General features: G+C 38.9%; 2 protein-coding genes across 6 annotated transcripts in view; one reads left to right on the top strand and one right to left on the bottom strand.

The window, feature by feature from the left end:
• Positions 1–19,512, bottom strand: part of LOC121650401 (disintegrin and metalloproteinase domain-containing protein 23) — a 24,216-nt gene extending 4,704 nt beyond the window's left edge. For 3 of the 5 annotated variants that reach the window (XR_006012264.1, XM_042001893.1, XM_042001896.1), the window contains exons 1-24: positions 19,271–19,511; positions 17,894–18,111; positions 17,546–17,622; positions 13,553–13,616; positions 12,697–12,779; positions 12,491–12,554; positions 10,331–10,403; positions 9,901–9,968; positions 9,661–9,726; positions 7,710–7,778; positions 7,278–7,444; positions 6,109–6,193; positions 5,942–6,029; positions 5,262–5,313; positions 4,912–5,011; positions 4,752–4,823; positions 4,584–4,670; positions 4,418–4,498; positions 4,255–4,305; positions 4,114–4,177; positions 3,919–4,024; positions 1,828–1,947; positions 1,537–1,705; positions 383–494 (exon numbers count right to left, since the gene is read on the bottom strand). Coding sequence is in view for 4 of the 5 variants with exons in the window: in XM_042001893.1 (XP_041857827.1) it covers positions 383–494; positions 1,537–1,705; positions 1,828–1,947; positions 3,919–4,024; positions 4,114–4,177; positions 4,255–4,305; positions 4,418–4,498; positions 4,584–4,670; positions 4,752–4,823; positions 4,912–5,011; positions 5,262–5,313; positions 5,942–6,029; positions 6,109–6,193; positions 7,278–7,444; positions 7,710–7,778; positions 9,661–9,726; positions 9,901–9,968; positions 10,331–10,403; positions 12,491–12,554; positions 12,697–12,779; positions 13,553–13,616; positions 17,546–17,622; positions 17,894–18,111; positions 19,271–19,346 (2,212 nt within the window). In the remaining variant the exon portion in view is untranslated. Of the gene's footprint in view, positions 1–382; positions 495–1,536; positions 1,706–1,827; positions 1,948–3,918; positions 4,025–4,113; positions 4,178–4,254; positions 4,306–4,417; positions 4,499–4,583; positions 4,671–4,751; positions 4,824–4,911; positions 5,012–5,261; positions 5,314–5,941; positions 6,030–6,108; positions 6,194–7,277; positions 7,445–7,709; positions 7,779–9,660; positions 9,727–9,900; positions 9,969–10,330; positions 10,404–12,490; positions 12,555–12,696; positions 12,780–13,552; positions 13,617–17,545; positions 17,623–17,893; positions 18,112–19,270 lie in introns of all 5 variants that reach the window. The other 2 variants (XM_042001894.1, XM_042001895.1) reach the window with 1 other exon arrangement.
• On the top strand, positions 17,943–26,596 carry cmklr2 (chemerin chemokine-like receptor 2). The gene is made up of 4 exons (XM_042001903.1): positions 17,943–17,953; positions 23,413–23,606; positions 24,553–24,653; positions 24,742–26,596. The coding sequence occupies exon 4, from the start codon at positions 24,776–24,778 to the stop codon at positions 25,853–25,855; it is 1,080 nt and encodes a 359-aa protein (XP_041857837.1). The 5' UTR covers positions 17,943–17,953; positions 23,413–23,606; positions 24,553–24,653; positions 24,742–24,775; the 3' UTR covers positions 25,856–26,596.

Raw genomic sequence — 26,596 nt, 5'->3', positions numbered from 1 at the left:
GAGGGAAAAGGAGCATTATTACCACCCTGTCAAAAACAAATAGCAGGCTTCTGCTACAGAGTCATGGATAAAGTAAACGGTTCCCTCTATGGCACTTCCCACCCCCTGAAGCACCTCCCCTTGCCCCATGTGGACAAAATACCAGGTGTACAGCTGAACTGTGTTTTTATTTCATTTTCAGAATCAAAATAATCAACTCTAATACTGTGTTTATGTTCTATTTCAACCTGCAGGAAGTCTCTATAATCCTGAAACACCTACGAAACTCGTTTTACATTCTACAGTATGTCTGATCAGTCTTGACTAAATCATATAAGAGCATATCAACTTGTGTGTTATTCAGTTGTGCGGGTGGCAGAGGTTGAAAGAAGCAGAAACCAACCCTTGGGTTCTTCATCTGCAGTGACATCAGGCTCTTTAGGCGGGTCAGGCATACTGCAGTCTGTCCCCGCCCAGGTGGTGTCACAGGTGCATGTGGCTTCATTGTTGCACACCTGTTCAAATCATATAGAAACAGATGAGGCGATGCGAGTAAAGCAAGCGCTTTAAACTGCTGACACATCAGCTTATTTTGGGGTACTGTACATCAAATGAGGACCATTCCCAGCAGCCATATAAACAATGGGTATTTATAGCAGCTTGTTATAAAAATGCATATTTGCATTTGTGCACCTCTGAATGTCTTTAGTTTCAATTCTGTGACGTTTGAGCTAATTTTGGTTAGCTTGTTTGATGGAATTTTAAAATGTTTTCATACAATTTTACACTTTAAGTTGGATTTAATCTCTTTATTTATTTAGTCTTAGATTACTGAAACATTGGAATCTGAGCAGATGCATGCAAATTTCTGCATTTATGTAAAGTATTACTAACCATCCAGAGACTCAATATGAAACTATGATATAAAAAATGTGTTTTTAGTGCATAGTCGGATAGTTTGACGGGTTTAAATACAACTTTGCTTCAAAGGTCAAATTCATGTTTTCAGTATTATTGTAGAATCTCTGTTTCTGTCATGTTTAATTAAAAATATTAATTACAAAATCTACAGAGCTCAAATCAGTTTACAGTTATCATACATCAGTAATATATATATAAAAAAAACAAAAAACTCAGCACCATGCTCCACAATGAGGTGGTCAAAGTGGGTCTTGCACATTGCATTGTGACTTGCATGCTTACTTTCAGTGTGTAGTCTGTCTTCTTCTTGTTTCTTGTCCTACTGTCTGCAACTTGCCATTTTCACACACATTATCCAGCAGAGGTCCAATGAAAAATGTTTCAGTTTCTCAGTTAACATCACACTGAAGGTGTAATTTGTCCATGTTACTAAATTTGCATTGTTATTGGAATTCAAGTTGGCTCGATATGAGACATCTTCTGACAAATAATGGCTCTAAGTATATGCCTGTTGAATTTATCACTGAACTTAAGTGGATTTAGTTCTTCAAGCTCTAAAATCACACAAACCTTGTGCAAAACAGACGAAATAACTAGTTTCTATAGCATATACCTGTCAGGTACACCAGGACTCACCCCATGGGCAGAGCACACCTGCCCATTCTGTCCAATGGGGCAGGTGCTCATGTTGAGTGACTGGATGGGCAGACACTTGCGGTCAAGGCACATCATTGACGGCCCACAGGGAGTCCCATCCTCCACGTAGCCTAAATCGGAGTCATCATCCAAAAGGACATGGGCACCACTGAGTGAGAGAGGTTAGGATGGAAGAGGAAGGTAATCAAATCTCTTCAGAAGATGAAAAAGTAGAGTAATATTTCTGTATCTAGGACTCAACAGGTGCAATAATGAAGTAAACGTTTTTACGTGCACTGTATCACGTTGCCTTGGTGATTGAAGGAAGTGGGAGTAACGTCTCCTTTCATCATTCCAATGCGTGGGATTCGCCCCACGTTGGTACACAGAAGATAACCACAGAACACATCGCTGCAAAAAACAAGCAAACAAACACCATTTTTTAATCTGATGCACCTTATGATCGCTCAGGCTCTTTGATGTCTCACCACCACAGGTGAAGCCCATAATGTCCTGCCTGAGCGTGGGAAATATTTTAAGTCACGTTTAATTAGGAAGGTTCCACTTCTTCTCCTCTCTTCCCTCTAATTATTCAATACAAATTGAGGGCAGAATATCTGCTATAACCACTGGTTAGTTTAGTTTTTTGTATAATCTTTGCCAAGAACTAAACTAAATACTAACAAGCTTTGTTAAGCTACTTTCAGAAACCAGTGAACTGTTGATAAAATTGTAAGCGGGGCATCTCAGACTGAAAAGACTGATTCTGTTAAAGTAGCACCTTAACATAACTGTAACTTCCTGACCTTAAAATGTGTGTTCCTGACTTGTTTTGATGACACAGTTACATTTAGTATGTACATTCCTGACGCCATCACTCCCCGCAGCATCCCGAGGCTCAGTAACCACACTTCATAACTTTATTTTCAAGGACGCTGTGTCTCTTTACAGCAGCATTTCGCTTTACGGCACAGCATCACATGCCAGCAACTGCAAATCAACACACTGGCTGTTTTTGAACAGCTATAAAAAGTACTGTGGTGAATTTGTCAAAGAAACGCAATATGACGTTATTGGAGGAAACAATGAAAAGAAAAAGAGAATGTGATAAGACAGGAGTCAACATCTGACTGACTTTTACTGGCTGGAGAGAGCTCATAGTAAAGAAAGCGTGCAAGGCTAATGCTAAACGGCCTCTGTCACGGGCATGTCACTGAGAAAATCTGCCAAAGTTCAGTAGTGTGGCTTGAAAAACATACAAGTTTAATATTTTTTAAGTGATTTGAAGTCTAAAGAATAGATCAGGATGCTTAGCAAAAAGAAAGTTTGCATTTTAGAGTAAGTCACACAAAACTCACAAAACCAGGGAGAGAGGAAACATAAGACCTGTGTGCGAGTATTTCATAGAACCAGATAGCAACACTGTCCCCTTTCTGACTAAATTTCAGTGCTTGTTCAGGGTTGGTTTGATTTCCCACAACCATCAAGCGAAGACAGAGTCACATCATCAGATCATCTTAAAAGTCTCTTAAAATACAAATCTGATCCTCCCACTAGCACATTCTGAATTTCTACAGATAATGACTACTAACAGAGACACCTTTTCTTCTCAGATCAGTCTTTAGCTGCTTTTCTGATGATGAAACTGATGTGTTAATATCACCAGTCTAATTTATTAGCCCTGCCCTTAACAGTCAGTGTTTATTAATACTCTCTGCAACACCAGCTGGTCCTTCTTAACCATGAACAACGTTACTGAATGATATGGTTGTAATACTTTTTTGTTTAAATGGTATCTATAAATGCCAGTTGGGAATATTAAAACACCAGATATTAAATAGATAAAGAAATAAAGAAAGAAAAATTAAACTAGAAAAAACTCCATACAAAGACCATACAGAATTTCACTGAGCAGCATCATAAATTCAACGGACAACATTACAACATAAAGTAGCTGTAAATGACATTCTAGTGCTGCTTTGACTATGTTGAATCTCTGTGGTTGTTGTTTTTCTTATGTTATCTTTAATTAAGCAGACTAAACACTACACTGGTTCTGGATGTTTACTGAAGTAAGTTGTTGTTTTCTCTGGCCCAGCAAAGAGTTGGAGTCACAAGCCAGAACAGCCAAAACCCTAATTGATACCAGTTAATAGAGTATCACAATCACGACTTCTGAAGCAACTGTTTCTTAGAGAGAAAAGAATCTTTTTTCTTTTGTTGGGGGCTTATGAAATAACTACAAGTCATTTCATGACAGAAATAGGCAGAAAAATGTATTTTAAGATACTGTTTAACCAATATGGCACAGTGTGCAAACAATAGTCATTTAAACACCAATTTCACCGTCATTATAACATGCATATCCAGCAATAAACTTACTGTTTGCTACACTGGATCCATCTGTCTCCATCCTTTCCACAGTTTCCCTTCTCTGTTCCTTCTGTGTTCAGCTTCTCATAGCAGAACTTTTCTGAACCTCCAGCCTCTGAAACAAAGAGAGGACAGCTGAACCTCAAAGGCAGTCTGTGACACTCCACAAACACAATCCAATGAAAAAAAATGGCGTTTTCTTACTTGAGCCCCAGAGGTATTTACACTGGTTCTCCCTAGTCTTGCATTCTCCATTGTAGCAGCGGCCCTTAAATGGAAAAATAAGCATGAATTTACATCCTCAGTTTGCTTATCCGCTGCAAATCTGCTCCAGTTTGTTCTTACCTGGTTTACCTGGCAGAGGTAACCATCTTGTTTATGCAGATTGGGGGGACACTGAAAGAAAAAAAAAAACCCAATACATCTTCTTCTCTTATCTTATCCTCTTCAATATTTCAAAAAACATAAAACGAACTATTTGAAACCAAAATAAATCAAGCTATAAGACCTGTCCAGAGTCTCCAGAGCAGGTCTCTGAGATGTCACAATCGTTCACAGCATAGCGGCAGCTGTAACCTCGTGGGTAGAACTGGCCGGAGAAGCAGAGAAGACGAGTTTTAGGCTTTTCAGAAATAAAGAGCACAGAGTTCTGCACTTTAAAACCAAGTTCGTACCAAGCATGTGTTATTGCAGCAGGGACCATCGCTGCAGTGTGCCCCATTGGCGAGGGAACACTTCTTGCAGCATTCCTTGTAGCAGTCCTAAAAAAAACACAAAGAAAAGCATTTCACCCACCCGAATAAACAAGAGGACAGCAAACAGATGAGTAAAGAGAAACTTACTCCTCTCAGTCCACAGTCGCACTCCTCTCCCACTTCTACAAATCCATTCCCACAATGCGCTGCTTCAAACAGCTGCCAAAAGAAGACGTGTAAGGCAAGCGTGTGTGTTTTATAAAAGTTGTGACATGCAATGAGAGGGGTAGAACGGTTGGCATCTAACCTTGTTTGGCTTGTTAAACAGACATGAGCCTCCGCCTTTTAAAAGGAACTCTTTGTAGTCTGAGATGCTACATTTGGAGAATCTCTGTGAGTACTGGACACTGCAGAAGGAGAGGTCACCAAAGAGGATAGACAGCTAATGATAGCCTTCTTTGTATAGAATAATAAGAATAATGCCACCCAGTGGATCATTAACATGTTTTTAATCATGAATAGCCACACATATAAAACTGCAAATCACCCTCTCATTCTTAGAGTGGTAATTATTATATTACAGAGTGCACATGAACAAGCATCTGTTTAGTCTCACTATCCCTCTCTTTTTGTGTTTGTGCATATGCTGGACATTACCCAGTGTCCTCCATTATGCAGCCAATCCACTGTTGAGCACATCCACATTCCTCTGCAAGAGGAGAGCAGACCATTCATTTAGAAGAGAATCAGTATTCAGCAGAGAATTTACAGCCAGGTGTCTTAGTTATTCTGCAGAATCACAGATAATCCCTTCAACCTAATGGCAAACTCATCCTTAACCAGTTAAGGACCAGTTTTGATGGCTGTTTTATTGGACAATCAGTGCATATAAATATAGAAAAATATAATAACTTCTTATCAGGTAGTTGAAAATTTAAGGTTGGTTGGTTTATTGGCTAAGATTGTAGATTGCAACCATCTAAACTGCAGCTTAAATGAGCTTGTGTTTGGTTTGTCCATTCAGGGCTCCCATAGAAAAAAATAGAAAATATCCATCAAACATCAAAAGAACAGATTGTTTTTTACCTAAATGTCTGATTGAATTTAAGAATAAAACAATAAAACGTGACATTTTGGTTGCTTTTTGTGGTTCAATATGAATGGAAATGATAGTATTAAATCAGCATGTAATATCGTCTCATATAGTCTCAGTAGTTGTTAACTGATTACTAAAGGTCAAACCTTATACGGCATGAACCTTTTCAGATTGACCCTGACCTTTTTATTTCAACTGTACTCACAGTAGCAGTAAATTAACAACTGTGTTTTATGTATACTTCTCTTGGATGCTGGGTCCCACTGGATGCCCAGGTTCTGTGCCAGGCTCTGGGATAGAGACCCTACCATGGACCAGGTGGTGCCATACTGTGGGAAAAACAAAGGCCAGAGACTATGAAACTGCAGTGATGCGTGCAGACACGGGATATTTGACAGTAAATCTGACCTCATTGACCCCGACTCCACGGCTCACAGAGCACATGCCTCCAAAGTATGCCATGCTGCTTCTGCGGTAGTGGAAGGTCACATTTCTACAAGTGTGATGGAGGACAAAAAGGAGGACGTGAGCAACAAATGAAAGAGGATGTGCAGTCAGATGAAAAATTAAGGTTTTATGCATCAGTACATAAAAAAAATCTGGCCTTCAAATGAGGGATTAATTTCTTTTTAACAAAACTATATCATTCTGAGCGACAATAACTTAAAAGTATTTTTCTACATGATGTTATTAGTCTCTTACATTCTTGTAGAGGAATTTTCATGCACTCTTATTTACAATGTGGCTTTAGTTGTTTGAAGTTTGAGAGCATTAATTAATTCGCATCTATTTTAAGGTCTTGAGATCACTGCACTGTTGAATGAGCCAATTTCTGCCAAGCTTTAGCTGTCAGACAGATGACTTCACGTTTCTATGAACACTTTATAGCTTGACATCGGGGTGAGCTTGCTTTAACATAGACTTTTTGAAAGGCTCATAACTGTCTTAAATGTTTCTACATTAAATTTATGAATTCCACACTGTTTAGGAATGGCCATTTTAACCCTTTCCAGATTGATGTGCAACAATATTTGCCTCTCTAAGATCATTGCTGATGTCTTTCCTCCTTGGTATAGTGCTAACACACATGTGAAAGCCCCAGACCAGCAAACTGTCAAAATGTCTGCTTTCCATTAAGGTGGCGACACTTACTGATGAGCACTTATTTAAGTGTTTTTGATCAGCAGCACCTGGCTGCTACTACTTTGTGTTATTTTTTTGTTAATTAAAAATGATAATATGTAATATGATACGGGTTGTTGTTTATCTGAGGTACCAGACAAATAGAGGGTCAAGGATTCTAAATAAGATGTGGCTTCTATCCTGGTGATAGAAATAGATAGTCATATTAGCTTGAAGTGTACATAAGAGTGTTGGCATGGGGTTGGTAACTGGCTTTTTGGGTTTTTCTCAGATGACCCTATGGCTTGGCGGAGGTCTGCGCTCTCTGAGTGCTTCTAGTTAATTATTCTTTCATAATAGTCACACCTCTTTCAGATAATACTTTCAATATATCAAGCCAAAAAGGGGGACAAACTAGACCAAAGCTGCACTAACAGGTGGAGCATAGAACTTACGAAAGGAGCTGAACAGAATCAGCATGAACCTTGATGTTTTGCTGTCGGTACTTGGAAAAATCTTGCAGCATTTCCAGAGGCTTCAGACTTATGGGGATGTGATCCTTTTCTGTCCAGATCTCCACACCAACGAGCACCACACGTGTATGCAGCTGGTCTTTGAAGATCTGCCATTGAAGTGTGCAGTGAAAGGGAATAAAAAAGGACAGAGAGAGAATGTGACAGGCAGAGAGACACAAAGAAAAAAAACACCAGGTGTGAGTTTGAATTTGAATAATCTGAAGAGGACATAAGAAGGGGATGTAGGACACTGTGTGCAGGGGGAAGTATGCTGAAGATAAGATAAATCGGAATTTTATCCTAAAAGTGGTTTATACACAAAAACAGTTATGTGGTACAATTTTCAGAGGATAATTTAAAAAGCTTACTCACACTATCCACAAAATTCACCACTGACTTGGCAAAATGTTTGTTGTGTTGCGCACTCTTGTGTCGTTTATACTGCAGACAAAAAGAAAGAAAGAAAAAAAAACAAGATGAATAAGCTGCAGAGTATTTTCATCATGCACACACTCCGTAATGCAAAGTGTGCTGCACTCAGTGACAATGCTCCCTCTTGTGGGGAAAAAAGCAGAGTAGGTCTGAAATATTAATGAGTGAATACACAGCAGTTTCTGACATTTAATCTACATGAACATTTTTTTGTGTCTGACCAGTGATGAGAACTGCTTTGTTTCAAGAATGTGAAATGACAGAGAAACAGTAAAGTGGAAGATTTTTTTATATGAGTTTTTATTTCTTTTAGTAAATATTTCATGACTCAGTTTTTTCTCAGTACCGTTAATTTCCGTTAATAGTTTCACTACGGTCAAATATTCCTGGCAGCCTTCGTGGTACGGAGATCAGAGATTTGCAACAAATATCAAAGCCAGTCATCAGCCATTCTCCTCCTTTTTTCTCCTCTTCTCCTTTCACCCACTGCTTGTAATTGTTTTCAGTGGGAATTTTGATGAAGCTTTTGATGGTGAACAAGGTAGGCTGCACAGTGACGTGGTGGTTAGCACCGTCACTTCTCAGTAACAAGGTTACTTGTTTGAATCTCAGCTGGAGCTTTTCTGTGTTTTTTCTCTCTGGTTTCTTTCCCCTTGACCCCCTGTTCAAGGTACTTATAAATTAATAGTGACAGTAACTGAAAAATATGAGTAGATTTCTGCATTTTACTCCTATCCCAAAAGGATTACGTGGCACTCTTCCTCAGTACTGACAACATGTGGTGGACATTGTTCTGGTAATATAGGACAACTCCAGTATCTGCTGTCTTAAATCATTTAGCCACATCTTAGAAGCTTAGTACACTTCAGGTTAAATGTCCCATTTGAGAAGGAACTTTTACTATTGGTTTTAAATTAATCAGAAATTAGCACCCCAACAACATAATTCTACCACCCCCATGCTTCACTGTTAAGATTGCAGGGTTTCCTTTAGCTTGTGAGCCTAATCCTTTATTCACCAATAATAACAAGGGCCATCGTGGCCTAGTGGTGCACTTTTTGTTTCATTAGAGCAGTTGAAATTTCTTCAAAAAGTATGCCACCAGGTGCAAGTGCAAAGTACAGTCCTGCTTTTTCATGACAGTTTTTAGTAGTGAGCTTTTCCACCAAACTATTCTTCTTTTAAGGCACATTGCAACCAGGAGAACCCAGCACTTAAACAGCCTAGGGCACTGAGGTCTAAGAGAATGGTAGATGGAGTAAATTAAATCGAGAGTAGAGTCACTCCTGCTGTGCTGGTCACACAGCAGCCTACAAACCCCTACAAACTACTAACCCCTACAAAGAAGTCAAAAAGGAAGTGTGCTTCAGGTGTATTGTGGATGTTTTCTTCTGTGCATTAAAATAACGCTTCACTTCCTTCTTACCAGTATCAGAACTCTCACAGCAGACACATTTTACACAGTTATAATAAATGGAAAGGCCGTTTCAGATGCATTTGCAAAAATCTGTTCATGTTACACATTTTTCCTACTTGTATTTTTAATTTTATACCATAGAACTTAACTTCTGATAAACAACCAGAGACATACAATTTATTGCTCAGTTTCTATTCTTTCCTGTCAGTCTTATCTTTCTGAATCAGCACTCTATCATGGTGCAGCTCAAAATGCACATGCACATACTTCCTGTGTTTGCAGACTGTAGCAACTATTACCGCTGTGCCACTCAAAGTTAACATGTTTTAGGATCTGCTGCAAATATTTGGTCCCTGGAAAGGTGTCAAAATGCAGATAAGGAAGCTGAAAGTGTTTCCTTCCTGAGTGTGTAATGACTACAAACTAAAGAGTATCAACCAGTATTGGAAAGTTATTTTCAGTGAAATCACATACCATATTGTGGTCAATGACAATCATGATTTCCAAATACTTCATCTCTTCAAATACATTGCGGGGCATCTGCAAGACACAACAGCAATTGCACCAAAATTCCAACCATGTAATTTAGAGCCTCTTTATTACAACAGATTTGACCGCATGTGGACAAAAGTGAAGTCATCACTGTAAACACGAGGGAGGGTGAATCAAATTTGATGCATCATTTGAGAGAGAGAGATGAAATCAGACACTTACTGCTCGCTTTTTCCTGCGCTTCAGCCAGGATAACTCATCCAGCTCAGAGAGGAGCTGCTGCTCCTCCTCTGCAAATAGACACGGGGAAACAGTGACTCTTCAACACACATATAAAGTATTTACAACAGCGTAGGCTTGTGTGGTGTGTTTAAGCCAACAGACATGGTGTTTGCGCATGATACTCCTCCCAGAAATTGTCAAATTTTTGTTTCCCTTAAGGATGAGGTAAGTTTCTCGGGTGTTCTCACTTTATAAACTGTTAAAGTATAACAATGATTACATTTAGTTTCAACCCCAATGTGAACTGGCATGTGTTTTTCTTTTGCTAAAAACTCAGCATCAGGGTCATTTGGGTGTGGTGTTGGATAGAAATGGAGGACTAATGGACAAGCTTATGCAAGATGATGGATGGCAATAGTGGAAATGTTACCCAGTTCCTCTGAATCATTGTTCCACAGAATGGAGGCTGTTCTTTTAAGCTTGTGTGGCCTTGCAGCTGTATCCTGCAGGAAGCAAAAGTGTGAAAAGAGGAGGTAAGAACTGAGATAAGAAGAAGCAGAATATACTGGGTACTGCTAAGTAAGATAAAGCTTTCATCCAAAATGCAAGTGTAACCCAACTAATATAGGGAATTTAAGAATATATAAATAGGAAAATGAATGATTATAACTAAAAAAAAAGAAAAAAAAAGGGACCTATTTTGGTAGTAAAAAGAAAAAGAACTGAAGATATTTCTTTGACATATCTGATCAACTTAAATGAAATAGCATTTAGCATCATTATATCTCCATTTATAAATCAATGCATTTGGTTTCTAGATTATCCATTTTTATCTGTATCTCTACATTTCCTCATTTACTTATAACTGTAATTCTGTGTTTATAAGCTAAAGGATCCAAACCACAGACAAATCCACTATCTGTGATAGAAGAAATTTTTGTTTGGCTCTGTATGGTTCATAGAAACAAAAAATTCAACTTTAGGCTGATGTTAGGGCCACTGGAACAGTTAACATACAGACGTTGAAATATTAAAATAAGAAACTGAAAAGATGCAGAAATACAGAAATCGTATCACATTATTTACTGTAATTTTCATTCTTGGACTGAATTCATGTTTTATGTAACTGTGTGTGTACCCTTTCATTTACACTTGATGGAGCCGTGTGATGATTCCATGTTGTGTGGAAAATTACGAAGCATCTGTGCTCTCTTGCTGAGGAGATTGATAAACAAATTAACTTAGCACTAAAAGTAATGAAACTTTTGTTGATTATTTCCCCTTTAAATGAAAAATTACCAATTACCTTTAATAATATAAATTAGTCTTGTATTATACATGGGTGGAAAGCCTGATTAGTCCCTTGAAAGGATCATGCCTCTGTGGAATGAGCAACACAGCTAAACCTATAGGTAGAGCCCCCACTAAAAGTATGCCAAAATCCCCTGCCACTACCCTGGCGTTTAGCTGTGTTACTCATCCAACAGAAGCACAATCCTTTTAAGTTATACCTCGTTGTAAATTGGACTAATCAGGCTTTTTAACAATGTATAATACAACATTATTAAAGGGGAGAAATAATCGACCAAACACAATTTGCTTTACTTTTTGTGCTGTTTTTAAAAAATATATTTGATTAAGAAAGCAAGAAGTATCACCAGCAGCTGCTATCAAGCACCTTTCAAGTAAAACACTCTGGGCAGAAGTACATAAAGCCTTAAAGAGCTGTGGTATGCTGTCTGTTGGATTTTTATATATTCTCTGTTCAGTCATGTCAGCTATGTGTGCTTCGATTATTTAAATTCAGATTAATTTGGATCAAAAGTAAGTTATCGAGTGTTATAATAGTGGTATCAGTCTTTTACCATAACTGAGGAAAATACTAAACCAGTTGCTAAATGTAGCTCAACTCCAACAACCTATGATGGCATTTTTAAGTATTATTATGTGACCAGTTCATAATGTGTGACCACAAGATCAGTAACTCTTGGCCTCAGGTTTGTAACACGAGGAAGATGAGGAAACTATGGATGGAGTCTGGAAACTAGCTTACAAATTTCAAAGACCAAACTATAAATGGCAAGTTGATTACAGTGATAAGTTAAAGTCTGATGGAATTTCCAAACATGACTCCACTGATTTCACAGCTCAACCCAAGCCATGTTATTAAATGTCAAGTCAAAATATGACAATTTATCATTTATTTAGTGTTACAATAAAGTGGGAAGTCACTTTCCAGTTACATCATACTGTTTCATAAAGCTGTGGCCACAATTTAACATCACATTCCCACACTTACTTAGATCTTGGTCATGAAAAATGTATATTTTTCCCACTAATGTCAACTGATAGTTTCCATTAAATGAAACCGTGACAAACATTTTTTTACTACATTTAAACATGAATCCATAAATTTAAGAGTCTAAACAATGTTCAAATACCAGAACTTGAAGAAATGACACACAAAGAAATCAAGATATCCTCGACTGCAGTAGTAAAAGCATTAACAGTAAAGTGTGATGTATTTGTGCATCAGGGGTGTCAAGAATTAACTCTAATGTGTTTCGTAGTTCTAACAGGAAATACTCACAATTGAATGAGTCTGGTGTAAGGGCTCAATTAGGTACGCATGGACTCCATCATCAAACATCCCGCTGCCAAGCAGAGAGAGAGAGAGAAGAAAACGGGGAAAGGCCAGTCAATAATGAGTCAATAGGAGCTAAGGAGCACAGATGAGTACATCCAGAGATATTCTGAGCACATCAAGAATTGCACACGACTCTGCGTTTCACTTACTGCAACCCGTTGCAGGTAGATAAGGCCACGTGGGAGTTATCGCTCCCTCTCACCTGGCCATGGTAGTAACAGTGCTCACCGCCCTGTGGGAAGAAGACAGTACTAATGCATCACAGCAAAGTAGCTTTGCTGGCAGATTACTCTGTTATACATTCAAAGCATCAGTTCTCCCTTTAATAATCATGTGTTTGAATTTTCATGTGGTTCTAGGAGCGTAACAGCTTGTGTCACAGATGTCGGTTTGGCTAATTTGCAATGCATTCCTGCAGGGGGTCTAAGTCTATGCTTGTTAAGATGTGAAGTTAAAACACTGAATGGTGGCTCCTGGCACTATTTGAGACTCAGCTGTCCAACCCAGGGTGAGCAAAGGACAACCCCTCCCTTAGCCTACATCGCCATCTTTCTTCCTTTCTGTCGCTCTCTCTCTGTCTTTAACACTTCATCCATCTCACGCTGCACTGATACTGCAGAGTGCTTTCCTTCCCTTGTCATGTGACCAGAGCTCCAGCAGGAGGCTGCAGGGGAGCGAAACCCTGCTGATTCAGCTACAGTATGCCCAACCCAGCTCTGTGCCTGAATCAGCAGCAGCAGGAAGCAGCTCTCATCTCCTCCCTTCTTTTTACAAGCATACACTCTTTTTCTATCTAACTCTCTATCTATAAATTCAGTTGAATATAAAAAAAAAAACAAAGTAACAAAGTAGCTCTGATACTTGCTAACATCTTTTGGCTCACAACCCATTTTCTCAATCTTAGAAAAACCTTGATTTTTATCAAACATCTTTATGATTGCAACAAACCAAATAATAAGGGCTGAATTTCACAAAATCAACAAAAAAAGGGGTATTCTATCTTACCTTTGACAGAACAGGTTTCCCATTTTCATAGTGGATCTCAACATAATCTGAAGACAGCAAATCACTGGCAAAAACAGAGACTAGGGGTTAGTTAAGGTGGAGAAATGTCACAAATAATCCTCAGGGGGAGCCAGTCCACCTGCTTTTGCCTTTTCTGACTCATAATGTGGTTTAAAACTTTTTGTAAGTACTGACTTGCTTGGCATTTGTACAAAAACAGTCATCACCACACTGTGTTAAGATTAGCTTGCACAAACACTCCTTAAAAACAAAACAAAACAAACAAGACAGGGTCATTGTGGTGTCAAATGCGATCTGCCCTCAGGAAAAATTATGTAGCATGTGGTCCTGAGGATGGTGATTTAACTACACAAACAAGCGCTGCAAAAACAGTTTTGGTCAGATGAGCAATCTCTTAAAGCATGTAAACAACACACACAGAAAGCGAGGCTGTCTGTTACTTATGCAAAGCAGTCTGAAGTTTAGTTTTTAGCTGCATGTTCCCTCTATGTGGCTCTGATGTATTTAAACCTGCTGACCTGAGCAGCTGCTGCTCTTGGCCAGGACCCTCTTGGAAAAAACATTTAAATTTCAAGAATTTTATTTCCTGGTTAAATAAATTAGATAAAATAAAGAAAATCTGACTACAGTTTGAGGCTGAATCTAAATGCTTCTCAAAATCACAACGCTGATTGAGAAACAGCACATAATGGGAACAGAAACAAGCACTATGCAATCGGAAGCCACCAATGACGCCTAATGTTGTAAATGATTGTGAGGCATCGGCTTCACCTTGAACGCAACAGTCCTGGCAGCTCCTGCTGCCTGACTCAGCGCCCCTCACTGCTACACACATTCAATCTGTTAGCTGACTTCAAGAGACTGAGATTTCTGCCACAATGGCGCTTTTTTTCTGAGTAACCTTGCAAATCAACAACACCCTCGTCTCTTTGGACATGTAGCATTGTCGCAGCATGAAAAAAAAAGAACAATGTGACATTTTTGAGTGATGCTTAGCAGCATGCGAGACGGAAGTGCACCATTATATGAGGGGAGTCAAGGCATGAGCAGCATCACTGAGAGATTCCTGAGCAAAGGGCTATTTTTAGCTTGACAGATCAGGCAGGGCAAGAAGAGTGGGCCATGCCACAGTGTCTTGGTGTATGAATGTGTGTGTGTGTGTGAAGTCTGAGGAGGGATGAAGCTGGAACATGAGCCCCTTGAGGTGTGTGTCTGCTTGAATGTCTGTAAGAGCCATGGCTGTGTTGGGAGACTACGGGAAGGGAGTCCTGCCCCGAGGTCCCTCGGTCAACGGGAGACAGAGTGGCACAATGCAGCAGCAGCAGCAGCTCAGGAAAGCAAGAATAAGGTGAGGCAAAGAGAGGGGACTACAAGACTGCAGGAGGCTCACGTCTGGCGCCAGATCAAATAAAGCCTTGTAGTTGCACACAATGCTTCCATGCTGTTCATACAATCCAACAGTCTGCTCCAAATCTTAAGAAATAAGATGCTCAAAAGAAAAGTCAGCTGCACCAAAGTGTTTCAGGTCCACACATTTTAGGCTACAACATGTAGATGAAGCATGCTTTCTCTTACTGTAAAAGTTACATCTACTTGCTTGAATTATCTTTTTCTCTGGCGTGTAATCCCAGGTACAGCAAGAGGTGAGCAGATAAAGTAGCACCCATTGGCAGCTTGCAGACCTGGCTATATTTAGCTCAGTACTGTCGCAGCTACAACACTAAGCAGAATTCAAACCCCTGTTCTCACAAAAAAAAAGGAAAAAAAAGAAAAAGAAAAAGGTATCTCATAGATAACCCGCACACTAACAGCTGGGAATCAAGGTCACAAGGCTTGCTATTGTTTTATGAGCAGAGCAACATTTGTACAATGCGATGTAGTGTGTGGGTCAGTCTTTGCTGAAACTGTGTGATCTGGGAACAAGAAGAGAAAATTAACTTTCTGTTGTTCCACTAAAGATATCATAGCCTTCCTGATACAGTGTGTGACCTTCAAACAAAACAGACCCCAACAGATTGATAGTGTAAATGTGTATAAATAAGATTATTTGCTCCTGACAGCTGCTGAATTTTCCACTTTCTAAGCTTCTAAGCTGCCACTTGAATGATATTGAAACTACTACAAAGATGTCAAAGCAGGCAGAAATGTCTGCTTCATTTGTCCATCTAATCAACTGTAAAACAAACAACAAAAAAAGACTTCCGTTGTCCAACCGCAATTTAAATTCACAATATTTAACAACAGCCTCCAGTTATAAATCCAACTAAGGGATGTAAAAGCTGGTTAGCCTTTTAAGTCTTTGTTTTAAGGCATCATATATGTAGACATGCTACTTTATGCAGGGAATGAATCAATATTACTGAGTGGTTTGAATTGGACAATGATGGCAGACCATGAAACCTATTAAGACGTCTTAAGGAGTCTAGCAGCTGAAAAAAAAAAAAAAATCCACATAGCACTTAGACTCCAGCATGCTGACCAATTGACGGATTATATTATATTCTGCAAATGCTTTATTAATCACTGATGTGACTAATAATAATAATAATAATAATAATAATACATTTTATTTGGAGCATCTTTCAAGAATCCCAAGGTCACTTCATATTAACCAATCAAAGTAAATAGATACAAAAACAAAAGCAAAATAAAGCAGTGTAAGTGCAATAGAAAATAAAGAAGGTAAAATAAAAGAGTTAAAAAGAAGTAGAAATACAGCTGTCAGACAGATGAGTTGAAGAAGGGTTAAAGGTTGTAGGAAGGATTGAACAAGTACATTTTAAGATTATATTTAAAGAGAGGGAGTGAGTCAACATTACGTGGGTCAGGAGGAAGGGAGCTCCAGAGTTTGGGAGCAGAGCAGCTAAAAGCCCTGCTCCCCATGGTAACAAGACAAGGGGAGGAGCCAGCGAGATGGAGAGAGGAAGAGGATCTGATGTAATGAGAGGGGATGGACAGGTATGGAGGAGCGAGATAATGAATGGACTTAAAGGTCCCATATTCAGCAAAATTCACTTTCTAAAGGCTTTCTAACAGTCATATGTGTCCTCATAGCCTGTGTATGAGGCCCAAAAATTAGAACATTCTGTCTCCTCTCTCACTTGCTTGCCCTACTTTTTAGCGAATGCGTGTTCAAACAGGTAAGTCTGATATCTTTCCTTTTGTGACCTCACAAAGGGAAATAACCACTGCCCCCATTAGTGGATACTGCCATTGACCCGCCCCCCTGCTAGCTGAGTCTGCCTCTTAAATTACCGAGCGAGTGCCAGCGAAAGCCGGATCCTCTCCCAGAGAGGGGCGTGGACAGGCACCACTCATGAACATTTAAAGGTTCAGACAGAAACAGCCCATTCTAAATAGAGCTCACTACAGACACACTTGGAATGACTGAAATTAAGGACCAAGGCTGAATTTGAGGTAATACACTTTGAAAACAATGTTGTTGGACCTCTGACACCCATATGAAGTTGTTGAAAAAATGTATAGTATGGGGCCTTTAAAAATAAAACGGATTTTGGTGAATCAGTGATGCTGTTATAGTACAGAGGCATATGGTAAGAGGAGGGGGTTTTAGTTTTTATGTAGGCAGCAGAATTCTGGACCAGCTGAAGTTAATGGCATGGAGGATTTTTGTGGTAGACAAAAAAGAATTGAGTTACAACAGTCAAGGCGGGAGGTGATCAGGCTGTGGTCCAAGACGGCAATAGAATAAGAGGTGAGGGAGGGTCGAAGGCAGTTTATGTTGCAAAGTATGCAAACCAAGTTATGTTATTGATATGGTCAAGGATGACACCCAGTCTCTAAACCTGAAGGGAAGGAAGAACTAAAGAGTTGTTGACAGAGAGTGAGAAGCTGTTAGTTCTGGGAAGTGATGAAGGTGAGAATGAACTCGGTTTTACTGCTATTAAGTTTAAGGAAATTGGAGGAGAACCAAGACTTTTAAGTCACCTAGCTTGTTTAAGTCAGGCTTACTTGTTCAGTGTTAGATCCAAAATAAATCTGGACCCAAATGCCTCCAATTGGAAACTTGCTTGGGCGAGGTGGACTGTCTGTAGAAGAGAAAAAAGAAAAAGATCAAAGGAATGTCTATACAGAGACCACCTTCAAAATGCTCAGACATTGTATTAAAGCTCAAAACACAGGCTTCCCTTAGCATCACGACATATTATAGGGAAACATTAATTCTGTGGGTTAAAATAGTTTTGTGTCTTCATGATGGCCATCTCTTTCCATTGTCTAACACTACAGTAATCAATAAAATGGACTTAGAACTTCAGAGCATCAACAGGCCTCTTTCATCCCAGCCCAACGTAGGCTTACCTGGCTCTCTGTGGCTTGGTTCTTGGCCTGAGTGTTCAGGTCATGGTAGGTGCTCTCCGAGTCCTCATTTAGGTAGTAGATTAACCGAGAGGGGTAGGTGATCACTTGCTCTACTGCATGGTGCGTTGTGTTATCTGTTGAAGGTGCTGCAGTTGCCTGTTGCTTCAGCAGTGCTGTCACTGCATCCCTCTCAACCTTGTCCTCTACTCCTTGAGTAACTGCAAGGGAATTTCCACCACACAGACATGAGAAACCTGACCTCTCCTTGCACAGAGCTCTTATCCTTTGTTTCTTAATCACAAACAAGAAAAAATCACTACAGTTTTGAAGCTATTCCTCATGAGTCAGACAGCTAAATATGGCATTAAAGTGATTATTAGTCCTTAAATTCACTTTGGACATATTTGCTGCAAAATCAGACAATATGCCAGTTAGTTGTACTCAGTCCAAATAGCTCAACATTTTAGCCGACTGTGGTTGTATTTAATCACCAGTTAAAGTAGAGTAAACATTCAGTATCAGCTGAAACAACTTTGAGTGAATCCATGCAATCCAGGCCTGTGGTAAAAAATCCTTACTCAGGCATTTAAGGGTTTTGGAAAAAACAATTCCTCTGTATGAGACGACAATATTTAGATCAGATGAATCTTGTTTGCAAATCTGTAAATGAACAAAGGATCTCTTTGGAAAAATCACAGCGACTTGGAACAGACCCAGGAATTAGTAAGGTTTGGGACAGCACAATAAGCCAACATTTGCTAAATATCAGGAAAGTAACTGCAATTTGAGCAGAAGGATGGCCAGAAACAGAGCTGGTATGGAGGTCTTTGTAACACTGAAGGATATAAAACATTAATGTGAAGTGTCTTTAACTGAAACCTCGGTGTGATGCATAGTGGAAAATTAAAACAGAACTAAAGTTGATAATCTGGGCGAAAGCCAAGGCTGGTTTTGTCTTCTTGAAAATATAAAGACACACTATGTCCTTTTTTTTAAACATCTCTAAGAACACGCAGTTTAGATTACAGATAGCCTCTACTACACCACAATGTACTTCAGCAGAAAACCTCAGTGGTTAATTCTAATTTGGCAACCACACATACTTTTCTTTTTCTGTTTTTACTAGCTGAACAAGATGCTGCATGTAGTCAGCCTTCATGCACCATCACGTTGGAGGAGCCGCATATGAAACTGAATAATTTTCTATGATATTTGAAGATAAACGCTAACATATGAACCCACAGTGCACCATGAGACATCATTTCATCCAAGCAGTGAAAGTGGAAGTCGTATCCAAAAGGATCAAAGTGACTAAAAGCGGGGGAAAATGGAAAAAAAAAGAAAAAGAAAAAGGCAGCAGACTCTTACAATACGTACCGGATGATGCTACTGATGGATGGAGCCAAGGCGTAAGGACGCTGACGAGCGAAGTGGCCAGAAATATCAAATGCATGATTCATATTTGATAACTGAAATATCTCAATATCAACACAACGACGCATTTAACAGCTCGCGGCCCATCATGGCGTGCGGGGTAGGAGGGGTGGCTTTCTTCACGGATCCATCCAGGAGACACCGGGCTCTAATGCTGCAGTAGCGGCTGAGGTGGAGGAGGAAGGAGGACGGGAGGGGGGGAGCCGAAAGAAGGCGGTGGCCAGGCAGCCACTGTACTGCTGGAAGTCAAGCAGAGGCTCCTCCTAGATGATGTCCTTACTCCCCTCAGGCCCATAACAACCAGAGGGACTTTAGTTAGCTTGTCCCATGAGCAGGCTAAATGATACAAGATCACATAAAATTATAAATTACAAATAATGATGATTATTATAAACAATGATTACTGTGATAATTATGGTCATTCACACTGAAGAGGTAGTTTGTCTGAATAATTGTAGTCTAGTTATAAAATTTAAAATTATTTGATCAGTTTTATTTAAAAAATATATGCCTATTAATAGCCATAGAAGTAGTAAGACTGTGTGCAGATGAGGAAAAATAAGCATATTAAAATCCACCTCCAACACTCTTATTACGTTCAGTAAAGTGAATATTTGAAAGGTTTTAATTATTAGGGCATAATATTTATTGAAAACTACCAGCCAGGTGCTGCTAATACAATAAACAAAACAAAAAAAAAAAAAAAGATCATCTGTAAGTGTGATTATTTTTTGGCAGTTTAATGGTCTGGAGCACGCAGATGAGACTTCAGTCTGTGAAAGGTTAAGGCCATTCCCTAACAATTTAGAGTCCATATCACAGGAAGTACACATTCAAAACAATTGGCAGTCTTTGAAGGAGTTTACATCTTTCTAAACAAGTGTGGCTTGTTTAGAAGGATTGCCAAGAGAAACGCATTTTCTCCTTCTTTCTCTGGTTTTTATCTTTGGATTTGATTCCACCGCTGTTTTTCTCTCATTTTTTCTCTCTTTACATTTCCCTTCTGTCCTCTGTTCCCCCTTTCCTCCTGTCATTCCTACTATCAAGCACGGTGGTGGAGGTGTAATGATTTGGACTTGCTTTGCTGCCACAGGAGCTGGGAGCCTTGCAGTTATATAGTTGACCATGACGAACTCCTCTGTGTTCTGAAATGTTCCAGAATAATAAACTTAAACTCAAACCAAGAAACCTCAGATAACAGAAAAGTGGGATAATTAATAATAAAGAAATAAAGAAAAGTGGGCAACAGTTAAAGGCTTATTTCTACTAAAAGTGGTTCTACAATCTTTTGAATCATGTTTTTTTTCACCTTGCTTTGTGCTTTGTAGTTTTTGTTCAATATGTCATGCATTAGGGTTAATCTGAGGTTGTTAGATGTATATGTCTCACACATCATTATATAAGTAAAATGACTTTCAAGAAACATGGCTCAACATGAAAGGCACAGGTGTTACCAATAGCCAGAGGAATGTCTGCATCCTCCTCAAGTATCTTAGTATGCTATGAGAGGCTAACAGTGAGTCAGCATCTGCCCACCAGAACCCTGAGACAGAAGAAACTAAATTGAAGCCAAAAATCAGAGATTCTTTCAATAACATAGAACTGCGTTTGATGCATCAGGCAAATTTAAAATCTTTATAAGATGCATAAAATGCAAAATTAGACATAAAATTTGATTGAACACGCGATTTCAATCTTTAATCACAGATGCTGGAAAATATTATTCGGCATATTTAGATCTTCTGACAGCTGAAAGAGAGAATGATTAAGTAAATAATAAAAATCACAAGACAAAAACATATTCATTAAAATGTTTATTTTTTTATTTTTGCAAACATGTTTTATCTTTATAACATAAACGCTACAGTTACAAGAAAATGATAATTGAAAGAGTTCTTCATTGATCTGAACACAGCTTCTTGAGATGGTGCCAAAGGTTTGTGGTGACCACTGTTTCATTACATTTCTTTAAGGCACATTAACGTGTCGTCTCTGACGCAGCAGAATAGCTCAGAGGAAGACTGTGAGAGTATAACCAGTGTGTGGAAAGACTTTTAGTTTTCATTGTTAGAGTCCACAGAACTACTGAGGGATGTGACAGCTCTCCCTCAGGGCTGCATCATCCACAGAGGAATGAGATGGTCATTTTGGGTCACCACAGGTTAAGCATTTTGGCTAACTGATGGGACAAAAAGGGATAAGCAAGCTGCAGTGTCCCCATAATAATGTCATTGATGGTTTAGCAACTAAGTTCTTTTCTAAAACCATCGTGTCTAAACTGTTTAAAGTAATTTGGCTGATTTTCTGTCTGTAAAGTTTTTTACTTATGGGGTTCCTGATGTGATACCCTTGATCAGAACAAGGTCATGAAAGCTTGAAATCTGAAGCTCATAAAGAAGCCTCACAGCTCTGATGATGTAAACATATTTTTCCCATCAGCTCTGATTTAGGTAGACAAGACAACTGCAATTTACATGCATGTAAAGTCAATTTTTCCATTTTTACAGAATGCTCCTTTTACAAACTATAAATATTGGAGGCTTCAGGCTTAGTACAAGGATTCTGTGTTAGCTCTGACAGTAGAAGTAATGGCAACCCCTATGAATGTCTGAAAGAAAAAATAGAAACTTCTTTCTTGTTGGCACAAAAATTCCAGATTACACAATTCTGTAGAATGAGAGCACATTCTTCAGTCAGATAACACCAAGATAAATGTATCTGACTCTGGCCTGTTTGTAGCCAGTCTGGCCAGGATGACCACAATGATGTGATAGGGTTGCATTCAGGTGAGAGTGTGAAGACAAAACTCTTTAAGAATGCTAAACATGTTGGATAGGCATCAAGCAGGTACAGTTAATGTCTGTGATTACACCAAAGTAGTAGCTGACAAGATGACTCCTAACCTTAATAATTTGGCAGAAGAGGACTGATAATGTTCTACAGCACTGCCATAATCTAAAAAAAAAAGAAAAAACATAAAGTCTGACTAAACCAACAACTGAATACCTTCTGGGTATACATTTTAAAAAGAGAAAGATGCAACAGCAGCTGATAAAAATGATAAAGACTACTCGATCATTTCAGAATTCCTCTGTGTGATGGACACGTTTTATTGAGTTTCTGTTGTGAATCCCCCTTTTTTTTAGAAAAAAAAATACTGCTGGTATTAATTCTACATAAAAGAAAATGCTCCAGAGGTTAACACAGCACAGTTAGTGTGACACTTTTGAATCATTCAATATTGATAATACATATGGTTTTTCTGAGGTAAACCATACATTAACTCTGCCTTTTCAGGAGTGTTTCTTTTGAAGAAATATTTCCCACATGGATACCAAAATACTGATCAGATGACGAACTGTGCATTGGTCTGTGAAATTTGTTGTGTAATGTCTGCCGGACGTCTCTGGAGCAAATAACCCCTCATCACAGCTTGCGTATACATCATTTCAAAAGCACGCACATGGATCTTCAAAGGTGTGGGTGGGCACCAAAGGATGGTCTGATGAAAGAGTGACATAATGGGTCTATGATGTATGAGCTGTGGAGCTTGACAATCATTATATCTCAGTGTATATGGCAGGATGTTTTTTTCCCAACATTACCTGTCCTGCAGCCACCATGCATGCATTTTGCAGCAATAAACCTGAGGAATATAATAATAATAATAATTATTATTATTATTATAAAGACCCAAAATGACTGTACAATAAACCTATAATCCTTAAATAATTTCTCTTTTAAAGCACCAAGGAGGTAGGTGCTGACCAAGTGAAATAAAAGCAGAAGAGACAGTCTGCCTCTGTAGACTCAACTAAAACAGTTTCTTTGGGAAGCAGAAACAAAATAAGAAAAAAAAAACCTGCAATTTTGAAACCTCTCTTGTGTCTTTCCTGAGAGGGGAATGTGTGTGTTGATGGTTTACCCAGCAGTTATGAAAAGCAGCCACAGCTCCGCTGAATGAAAGCATTCTTCATTCCGTGCTGGTGACCAATTATTTTCCTTCCCTCTGAGGTCCATGTTTGACGCGTCAGCCAGACGCACCCACTGCACATCTAGCCCCTCTGTGCAGGAACGGAGTTTAGTTTGGATGGACTCACCGAAAGACTTCACATGCAGACGAAAAGAGTTTGTGAAAACCGAATGAGAAGTAACGGAAGAGGCCCAGCTGAAGCGAACTACAGAGGGCTAATGTGACAGCCGCCACTTTCACTCCGAAGCTGCTTCTTGTTTGGATCCAAATACGAGTAAAAGAGTCCAAATAAAGCTGAACTTTTAGGTAAGTCATCTACTCTCCGCCTCAAAACTAAAAGAAAAAAAACACCCACATTAGCATGCCAGTTGTGTCATTGTTGCATTGACGGTACGGACCATTACTTCCTATGTGCAAGCCGGACATTATATTTCTAGTATTATAAGCTTTGATGCTGCTAAGATTTAACCTAACTCAAACTTTTTTTTTCTCTCTCTCTTTGCCATAAAACTGAACATGCATTCACAGTCTTGCCAAAAAAAAAGTTGCAGTATCTTCTGATCATTTATAAGATAACTTGCACAAAATGTTTAATATTAGTTGTTTTGTTATAACCCCTTCAGTAGTTTATGTAAATCTATTCATAACGAGCAAACTATAGTCTACTATACTAAACTACTTATTATTCTCTCATTGCACTTGATTTTGTCCATGTAGCTCAGATTTTTTGTTTGTTTTAAGCTTAATGCTTGAGTTTTCATTTACATGTATAATATTGTTATCCTAGATTAGAAATTCTTTTTAAACCAGTCGTTTGCTTTTTTAAAACATTATCAAAAGACTGAGTAGCCTGCTGTATGTAAGCATATTAAAAATATAATAAATAGCCTCCTAAAATCATCTTGTTCAGCATTAACCTCAAACCAGTGATTCATTGTAAACTTTTGATTCTGACATAACTCCAGTAAAAACTTTCACAGGCCTGTTCTGACCTTGATTATGAAACTTAATATTTAATAATCACAAACATTTTATTCTGATGTTTTGGGTTATGATGTGTTTTCTAAAGAGGAACAATCGAATACTAGCTTTCCTTCCTATATTGTGTAACAACACAAATGATCTGCTTCCTTTTTTTGTATCTACTACAAAGAAGAGAAAAATAAATCAGTTTTCTTCCTGCCTAATCTGCGAGGCATCTCACTGTCTGCTACCACTGTTAATCTAAATGGATGTTGACACAATGTTCCAGGACACACCCAACTCTAAACTTCAACAGGAACTGAATGATCAGAAAGAATGGCAAGACAGGAAGCAGGAGCCTTGTGAAGAGCAGCTAAATCCCAGTGTGAGGTGAGAATATAATGATGCAGGATGAATAAAAAACAAGTGATTGTGCATGTGAGAACATCATATCATTAAAAACTTATCTTCCCCGCAGATAACTTCAGCATAGAAGTTCCATCCGAACAACAATGGGCAGCCCTGGCCAAGACTATGAAAACTACACGTATGAGTACTACTCGGAGTATGGTGATTTAGAAGAGCTTAAAGTAGACCACAAGCAAAGGGAAACTATCCACATTATCTCTGTAGTTATCTATATTATTTCCATTGTGGTTGGCCTGATTGGAAATGGAACGGTTATTTGGGTGACGGCATTTAAAAGCAAAAAGACTGTCAACAGTTTGTGGTTGCTCAATCTAGCCATTGCAGACTTTGTATTTGTTCTTTTTCTGCCTTTTTACATTGATTACATTCTGCGAGACTTCCACTGGGACTTTGGTGTTGCCATGTGTAAGATTAACTCGTTTGTGTCTGTGATGAACATGTATGCCAGCGTCCTCTTCCTCACAGTGCTCAGCATAGATAGATATGTTTCTCTGGTCCATCTTAACTGGTCTCAGAGGCACCGCACCCGAGGGAGGGCCTGGGTTGTATGTGGTTGTATATGGGCACTTGCTGCCATCATGAGCTGTCCAGCTCTGATCTTTCGTGACACCATTCGCTTAGATAACAAGGTGGTGTGCTTCAACAACTTCCACACACAGGATGGGCATATAGCAGCAATAAGACACATTACAGTGGTGGCCATTCGTACAACTGTGGGCTTTCTTTTGCCCTTTTCTGCTATATGTGTCACAGGTATACTTCTGTCCATCAAAGTGAGACGATCTAGGGGGTCATTCCGCATGTCCAGATTCTCCAAAACAGTCACTGCAGTAATTTTGGCCTTCTTTTTATGCTGGGCACCGTTTCACACTTTCAGCTTGATGGAGTTGTCCATACATTCCTCATTTTATCTCCACAATATTCTGAAAGCTGGCTTTCCTCTTGCCACCAGTTTAGGCTTTTTTAACAGTTGCATTAACCCCCTGCTGTACATACTGCTGGGCAAAAAGGTGCGTCACATCCTAAAGCGTTCATGTCTGAACATAACTAAGAATTCTCTAAGAGAGTTCAGCCAGTCGATCTCTGCCACAGAGATGGAGTCGGCGCCAGGAGCTCATCAGGGCACTGTCCCGGAAGAACCTGTGGCATCATCAGCTCTGTGATAGCAACTATAGTCAAACTTAAGAACTTGTCTATGAAAAACAAGTGGTGAAGACTTCAGTATTCATTTATCTGAGCTGTACTTTCCAGCTCCAGTGTTAAGATTTTCCTGTTTTGTTTCATTTGGACGAAGTTATGCCTACTTTAACTGACAATTACTCTGGATGGAAAAGCTGAATTTGCATGTGCATAATGTGCACATGGACATGTCTTTCCATTTATTAACAAAACCACATTAAATCAGAGCTGAAAAAGACGGTTAGTTGATGAGCAAATATTTGTAATTTATCATCACATTATTTAGATTATTTTAAAAAGAAGGGAAAAGAAAAAAGTCAAGATATTGTTGGTTTCAGCTTCTCTATGTGAGAGTATGAGAATCAGACTATCCCTTTGACTACAATTTCAATCTTTTATTATTTTATTGCATAAATCCATAAAATATTGTTAGTCTCAGCAGCTGTTCAGAGGCAACAAACATTAACAGTTGCTGAAAGTTTTTGTACTGAGGTATCTACTCAATTATAGCTTAATGGGTTGTGTCTGAAAAAGCTGAGATATAAAACATATCTGATTGTAGTCTTCAATATAATGTAACGCTTTCATTTGTTATATAGGTGCATACTGACTGCTGGAAACATACTAATGTATTACTGAGATTGTTTTACTAATAAAAAGCTGCATAAATAAGCTTTATCCTATTGAAAGTAAAATGTACATCTCAATAAATGTGTTCTTTGTTC

Source organism: Melanotaenia boesemani, chromosome 12, assembly GCF_017639745.1.
Source record: "Melanotaenia boesemani isolate fMelBoe1 chromosome 12, fMelBoe1.pri, whole genome shotgun sequence".
NCBI lineage: Eukaryota > Metazoa > Chordata > Actinopteri > Atheriniformes > Melanotaeniidae > Melanotaenia > Melanotaenia boesemani.
The sequence above is the reverse complement of the archived record's forward strand: the minus strand, read 5'-3'. Positions and strand labels throughout refer to the sequence as shown.